The sequence below is a fragment of the Pipistrellus kuhlii genome, unplaced genomic scaffold, assembly GCF_014108245.1.
Source record: "Pipistrellus kuhlii isolate mPipKuh1 unplaced genomic scaffold, mPipKuh1.p scaffold_m20_p_1, whole genome shotgun sequence".
Taxonomy (NCBI): domain Eukaryota; kingdom Metazoa; phylum Chordata; class Mammalia; order Chiroptera; family Vespertilionidae; genus Pipistrellus; species Pipistrellus kuhlii.
In genome coordinates this window covers 67,970,286-67,977,995 of record NW_023425404.1, presented here as the reverse complement: position 1 = coordinate 67,977,995, position 7,710 = coordinate 67,970,286, and the positions used below count along the sequence as shown (strand labels likewise).

At 51.6% G+C, this 7,710-nt stretch overlaps 1 protein-coding gene across 1 annotated transcript; it reads right to left on the bottom strand.

The window, feature by feature from the left end:
• Positions 1-237: 237 nt before the first annotated feature.
• Positions 238-3,614, bottom strand: FOXG1 (forkhead box G1). The gene has a single exon (XM_036450738.2). It carries the CDS (start codon positions 3,262-3,264, stop codon positions 1,780-1,782), a length of 1,485 nt encoding a protein of 494 aa, XP_036306631.1. The 5' UTR covers positions 3,265-3,614; the 3' UTR covers positions 238-1,779.
• Between the last annotated feature and the right edge of the window lie 4,096 nt (positions 3,615-7,710).

Genomic DNA, 7,710 nt, shown 5'->3' with positions numbered 1-7,710 from the left:
TGCATATATATGCATGCCTATGTATATTACAAGTTAAAATTATGACTGCAAACAAAGAAACAAATCTCTAGATTATACAGACTTATCTAAAAGGGAATCAGATAAATACCTCTACATTGCAAAAATGAAAGAAAATGAGAAAGAGGCATTTTACTGCTTCTGAATTTCTAGAACTTTAAATTGTTATAATTTAAAAATAAAATATAAACATTGGTCTGCAAGTCAGTACAACAGGTGAGCACTTCAGCAAAATCTATATTGCAACTTCAGCACATCTTTATTAGAACTCTTTCATCGTGAGTAAACAACGACCAAAATAAATGCTGGCTTAGTATAAATACAAATATTTAAACAAAAATATTTGCAGCATTCATAGTGCAAATTTTACCTGAACTGAAGGGCTCTGTGTGTCTATATATATTACATATTGTGAGCATTATATTCACTTCGATCTAACCACATACATTTATTTATAGTTTGCCAAGTGGTATAAACAAGATACCTGAAACAAAATATATAAAAAGCATTCTATTGCCTGATTTGAAAATAAACACAGGGTAAATAACTATGCACAGTAAATTATCTCTTTTTGAGTACATCTACAGAAACTTTAAAATATCAGCTGAAAAGCCTATACTTTGTTTAAAGCTAGTGTTTATTAAATAGCCTGCTCCTTTGTAAAATTTGATTCCATAATGGAAAAAAAATACTCTTTTCATTTAAAGTCTCAGTTCAAATGAAAGGAGCGTTTACATTTTACTTGGCTAAAAAAGCCTTTGAATTCTCTAGAACTCAGCTCTACTTAATAAAAGAGACAAAAGTATCAAGTTATATATGAATTTAGCCTATTTTTTTATTTCTGTGTGTTCATAGTAAACATTTTTGTAAGTGACAAACACGGGCATATGACCACAGTATCACAATCAAATTTTAAGACAACATTAACAATCACTCAAATTTTGCGGCATTTGCGCAACACAGGTTACATATTTGCAAGGTTTACCTATAAGTACAATAGGTATTAACATTTCACTACATTTAGAAAAAATAAAAGTGACCTGTTAGTGACCACATACATCAAAATATACACAACACAAACTGAAGGCAATCGTTAATTTTGTCCCCTTCCAATTCATTTGAATGGGCAGTGCTGCCAACTGAAACAACTTTCATTTTTTTTTAATACTTAGTATACCAAGTGCATTTTCTAGAACCCAATCTTTGGTCTAAAAGTAAACAAAAGAAAAAAAAGTTTTTTAAAAGAAAAGGACAAAACAATAAACGGCCAAAATAATCTCTTGGGCACCTTTACTACGAATGCTTCTTAAATACAAATTACAGTTTAACATTTAAAAAAAAAAAACTCTCCCCATAATTTAGGTTGTTCTCAAGGTCTGCGGCCACCATTTAGATCCATGATAACTTATAATACTGCACACATGGAAATCTGGCGGCTCTTCAGACTTGTCGGGTTTGAATGAAATGGCAAAAGCAGTCACTATTTAGATACACGTGCTACTATAATTTTGACTCCCAGACTTTATATTCTACAACGTATTCTCCCCACATTGCACCTCGCTGACACTCCACACCTTGTTAGAAGAATAAACAACCCTAAAGACTGAACAAACGTACAGAAATGGCTGGGGGGGGGGGGAGGGAAGAAGGGAGGGAAGGGGGGCGGCTTAATAAAAAATACCTGGACTTATTTTTTTTTTAATTATCATTTACAATGCAAATGTGTGTAAAACGTTCACTTACAGTCTGGTCCCAGGGAGGTTAATGTATTAGAGGGTTGGAGGAAGAGCCCTGGTTCTGGTGTGTGAAATAATCAGACAGTCCCCCGGACAGTCCCGTCGTGAAGCTGGGCAGAGAGGGTCTCAAGGACTCGCAGGGCAGCGTGGAGGGCGCCTGCGGCGACGTGGACGCGGACGCGGCGCGCGCGCCCATGGACGCGCCCGCGCTCTGCGAGGAGCTCATGGACGGGTGCGGGACGTGGGGGAAGAAGTAACTGGTCTGGCCCGCCAGCAGGTTGACGGAGCAGGGGTTGAGCGAGTAGGTCCCGGAGCAGGGCACCGACAGGCCGCAGGGCACGGAGGCGGCGAGCGCGGCGGCGGCCGTGAGGTGGTGCGTGGCGTAGGGGATCTCGCCGTTGACCAGCCGGTCCACGCTCAGGCCGTTGGCCGTGGAGAAGGAGTGGTTGTTGCCCAGCGAGTTCTGCGTCAGCACCGAGCTGTAGGGCATCGGGTGGCTCGGGTAGGCCGACGCGGCGCCGTTGTAGCCCAGCGTGCCGCCGGCGCGCGGGTGGTGCAGCGACAGGAAGGGCGACATGGGCCAGTAGAGGGAGCCGGCGCGGTCCATGAAGGTGAGGCCGGTGGAGGCGAGGCGCGCGCCGCGCTTGAAGGCCAGCTTGGCCCGCGACGTGGTGGAGCGGCGGCGCAGCTTGCCCGTGGTGCCGCCGATGAACACGTCGTCGCTCGACGGGTCCAGCATCCAGTAGTTGCCCTTGCCCGGGTCGTCGTAGTGGCGCGGCACCTTCACGAAGCACTTGTTGAGGGACAGGTTGTGGCGGATGGAGTTCTGCCAGCCCTGCTTGTTCTCCCGGTAGTAGGGGAAGTTCTTCATGATGAACTCGTAGATGCCGTTGAGCGTGAGCCGCTTCTCGGGGCTCTGGCGGATGGCCATCATGATGAGCGCGTTGTAGCTGAAGGGCGGCTTCTCGTACTTGCCGTTCTTCTTGTCGCCCTCCTTGCCCCCCTCCCCGTCCTTGCCGCCCTCGCCCGCCCCCTTCTTGTCCTCCCCCGCGCCGCCGCCCGCGCCCTTCTCCTTCTCGTCCGGCCCGACCGCGGCCGCCAGCTCCCCGGGCCCGCCGCCGCCCGCCTCGCCCTTGCCGCCCAGGCCGCCGTCCGCTTTGGCGCCGTCCAGGGCGGCGGCGGCGGCGGGCGGCGGCGGCGGGAGCAGCAGCGGCTGCGGGCCCTTGTCCTCGTCGGGCCCCGGGCCGGCCCGCGCCTGGGGGGGCTGCGGCGCCTGGGGCGGCGGGGGCTGCTGCTGCTGCGGCGGCGGCGGCGGCGGCGGCGCCTGGGGCGGCGGGTGGTGGTGATGGTGGTGGTGGTGGTGGTGGTGGTGCTGGGGGTGGTGGCTGTTGTGGGGGCCGTGGCTCGCGTGGTGGTTGTCGTTCTGGACCGCCTCCGGCACCAGGCTGTTGATGCTGAACGAGGACTTGGGGATCATTTTCACCTCTTTCCTATCTCCCATGTCCAGCATCACCCGGTCGTCGAGGGGCGGCGGCGGCGGCGGCGGCGCGGGAGCGGGAGCGGGAGCGGGGCAGCGGCGCGGCGGGCGGCGGCGACCGGTGGGTGTGGAGCGGGGCGCGGGCGGCGCGGGCGGCGGCGGCACCGAGCGCTCCGGCGGCGGCAGCGCAGTTGGACCGCAGGCTCCGGCGCTGGCAAGTCATGTAGCACCGGCAGCAGCCACCCCTCAGGAATTAGAAGGAAGAAAAAAAAAAAAAAGGAAAAGGAAAAAAGAGAAAAAAGAAACCACCACCGCCCCGGGGGTGAAGCTCCCTCGCTTCCAACTCTACTTCTAGGTCCCCCCCCACCCCCCGCTCCCCCCCCCCCTGCTGCTTCCTCCTCCTCCTCCTCCTCCTCGACCAGCAGCAGTCACAGCAGCAGCAGCAGCAGCCCGCAGGGGGGGAGAGCCGGGCGGCGGGCGGGCGCGTCCCGGAGCGGCCGCGGCGAGCCGGGGAGACGGCGATCGAGGCGGCTATCGCCACAATTAATTTCCCGAGCTCCGGGCGCACACTAGGGCTGTAAAAAAATTTTTGGTTTAACCTTTCCTACCGCTGGGCCAATCAGAGCCGGCGGCGTGCGGGAGCGTCTCTCCAGCCGTCGACCAATCAGCGGGCCCGGGCCCACCCACCCACGCCCCGCCCACCGGCGCCCGCCCCCATCCGGGGCCCCGCCTCCCCCGCTCGCCGGGCCCCGGCCTCGCGGAGCGGCGCAGGGATACGCCGGCGGGAGCACGCTGCGCCGCGGCCCCTCCGCGCGCCCCCCGCGCCCCGCCGGAGTCCCCTCTTAGGGCAACTGTCTCACGTTCCGCCTCCCTCCTCAGTGCTTTGGGTCACTTTGGCTGGAGCGTCAGTATTTGTCCTTATTGATTAAAGTTTGTATCCGGTTTTATGTTTAATAGCGGGGGCGGCGGCGGAGAGGAGCGGGGGCGTGCGGGGAGAGGCCGTGCGGCGAGGGCAGGAAATGGAGGCGCCGGAGGAGAGGCGCTGCTGGGCGCTCCCTTCCCCGCCGGGCCCGGGCCGCCCAGGCCTCCCGCGCCCTCAGGACGGGGTGCCCTGGAGGTGCCACCCGGGAGGGTGTGGGTGGCGGGGGCGGAGAGACCCGCCCCGGCGCGGGGAGGGGGCCCCGCACCTTACGGGGGTTGGCCCGGGAGGGTTGGGACGGGGCTGAGGCGGAGGAAGGGGCCGGCGCCGGGCGAAGCCGGGTTACTTACTTGGTTGCTGGGCCCCGGCGGCGGCGAGCGCGGGGCTGGGGTCGAGCGCCGCCGGGGAGCCCGGCCCGGGGCTCACGGCTGCGGCGGGCGGGGGCGGCGCAGTGGTGGGCGCCCAGGAGGGCCTTCCGATGAGGGATGTTCAGAGAGAAAACTGTACCGATCTCGAAATAAACCAGGTAACACCTGCCATGTCGATGCGTCTCTTCCTTCCCCTCAGTCCTTCTCCGGACGTCGCTCCCGCGCCGGTGACTCGCGGGTTCTCCGCGCCGCTCCGCGTCTCCGCCGCTTCCAATCCGAACTGGGAGCGAGCAGGCGCAGCGATCACCCCGGGAGTGTGTTCATTCTGCTTGTTGACATTGGAGGGAAAATAGGGATGGGCGTCTTATTTCTCTCCGGGTTTTTTTTTTTTTTTTTTTTAAGCCTTCCTATTTTCACTCCTTTCTTTCCGTCTCTGACATGCTTCTAATCTGGGCGAGCCTTAATCCTGGAACAACCGCACACCAAAGCAGTCCTCCTTCCCCCCCCCCCCCCCCCCTAATGCTGCTGGAAGGCTCCTAGGAGCATGGGGAACGCGCACCCCGCAACCCCAGCTTCTGGGGCGCTGGGACGGGGAGGTGCGGCTGAGGCTGGAGTGAGAGGGGAGCTTGTGATTCGGGGGCTTTAAAGGGATCCCGTGGCCAGGGGCAGGGCTAAGGCCCAGCATTTCCCAGGGATTGGAATTCGGTTCAGAGCACACTGATCAAAGGCTGTTTCATCCCACATGGGCACGAAACACACCACTCTTACAGAGGATCTAGGCGGAGAGAAGAGGGAGATGGAGGAGAAATATAAATGAAAAGCACCCTTTTTCCTCCTCTGTAAGGTAAATAACCATAAAATGTAGACATTTCTTCACTTCGATGAACTCAAGTCAACTGGCAGATGTGGTATTGAAGAAAACGAAGGAAGAATAAAAGGATGTAGTGTTAAATTTCAATTCTAATATAAAGAATGCAATTAACGAATAATCAGGATGATAGGGAGTTTCCACTCTTCGCACCCCACCCTCACCTTGAAATTCTGAGAGAATAAACTCTGAAGAGAAAAGCAAATAATTACAAAATTGGTGATTTTTAAATATGCTTCTATTAGGAATGCCATAAGGGACCTTTGGACATTGGACTAACCTTCACTATCCTTCCACCTTAAGTATGTATTTCCCCCCAACCCCAATGTCTACGTATTTTCTTACTTTAAAACCAACTATATTTACACGTGAGGGGAAATCCAAGGGTTTCAGCTACCAACGTTGATAGTGACAAGGCCCCCAACATTGACTTCTAAGCTCAGATTTCCTACGGGAGGAGCCCGGTGAGCTAATGGGCCTTTTGGACCAGGCTGGAGAGATCCCTGGGCCCTCCTTTTCCTGCTCGCTTTTCCTCCTCCCACTCTTCTCCCCTCCTCTGGCTTGTTATTCCTACTTTTCTTCAACTGCCTTTCCTCCCTCCTCCCCTCTCCCACCTCCCTCTCTCCTCACTCCCCCACCCTTCTCCTCCATTTCTCTCCCTCTCTCCATTCTTCCACCTACTCCCCGTTTCTCTCCCCCTCCCACAGCCCCCCTTCCCAGCACCACTTATAATGGCACACAAGGGCTCCCTCTGAGGTGGACGCCCGGTACGTTTTCGTAGTCGGTCTAGCGTGAAATGATTCGGTGTAACCGGATTCTTGGGAAAGGACAGGTTACGTAAACATTTACTGATGTGGAGTAACTATACTATTTGTACTCTGATATGCAGGAAGGAAAGTGTTGATTAACACAGAAGAAAAAAAAAGCGAAATTAGCTGATTGCATGCTCATAAGTGCAAGCTGTCATTGAACTGCTTTTAAAATAGACACAGCTGGGTGTTTGTGTTGAAAAATTTCTTGTGTTTTTGCTAATACTGAAATAAGCATGATTTTGTATACCAAACATTTTCAGATCATTAAAATTTGTAATCTGTGCTGGTTTTAAACACAAAGAAAAGAAACAGAATCATTTCGATGTAAAATTTGCTGATATTATATTAACTCAATCAGGTCTGTACAAATTGTGCATTGTGCTTCCTAAAATCTGTTTGATCAATTTAATACACAAAGTGCCAAACGTGGGTATTGTTTGTTAACATTGGGCATTTTATTCAAATCCAAGCTCAGCAGCAAAGTGGAGGAGCATTCCTTGAATACACCACCAGCCCTGACTGATGAATTTTTAATGTTTGAAGGTATTTCTTAGGTCAAAGCTGAGTGTGCATTGTTTTTGTAACCCTGCATGAAATTTTAGCAGGTGGAAATAAGTTTTTCTTCTGTTTACTTTCAAACAGCAAAAACTGGAGTCTGCTAATGAGAGCTGTAATAATCTGATTTTATGTGTCAGGAGCTTATATTGATTAGAAAAATGTTTTATATGCATATTAAGAATGTGTTATATTATTTTAAGGATTGCATGAATGCAAGTCTTCCAAAATAGGATATTTGTGTAGGAATAAATAGACTATAGTTTACTATGATCATATTAAAGATCTGGGCTCCCTAATGAAAAAGGTCATTTGCAATTTTGGGTGAAGTGAGCTTGAATTCCTGTTAATAATTTTAATTGGGCTTTGTAGCGGGATAGAGTGCCATATATAGGTGTGGGGGTAGGCTTGTTGAACAAAACATGCACTGTTTACCCAGCAGCCCACATTTGTCTCAGCAATGGCTTCTTTTTAGAGCTGCTACTAGATGAACTGAAGGGGGACGGGGTTCTTGGACAGAGTATTTTGGAAGTTGAAAGTCCCTAGATGAAGATTTGTCTATCTTACTGAACAGTTTGGGTGCAAACTGGGTTTGAAGGACTGTCCATGTCTACTTTGGGCTTCTTTCCTAAGCACATGAAGCCCTGACTTTGTATTTCCGCCTCACTCAGTCTGGGACCGTGATTGTTGTCAAAAGACAAAGGGCACCTAGTGGTCTCAGATCTGAAATTCTATATCATTCTAATATTTTTTCATCAGCAGCTTAATTTTGAGCTCACACATATACATCTACAAATGCACATTGTTAACGCATCAAAGTGTGAGTCAGAGCAAATATAATTTTCTGGTATATATAGTGGTGAACTTCTTCTCTGGCTACCACTCCCCCACACCACCCCCACCCCCACCAAAAAGAAGGACAGACTCAGTGAGCGGTTCCAATGGAAGAATTGCTTG

What these genes read in the sequence shown, in the direction of transcription:
- FOXG1 (XM_036450738.2), bottom strand. Translation starts at nt 3,264, where the DNA reads ATGCTGGACATGGGAGATAGGAAAGAGGTGAAAATGATCCCCAAGTCC.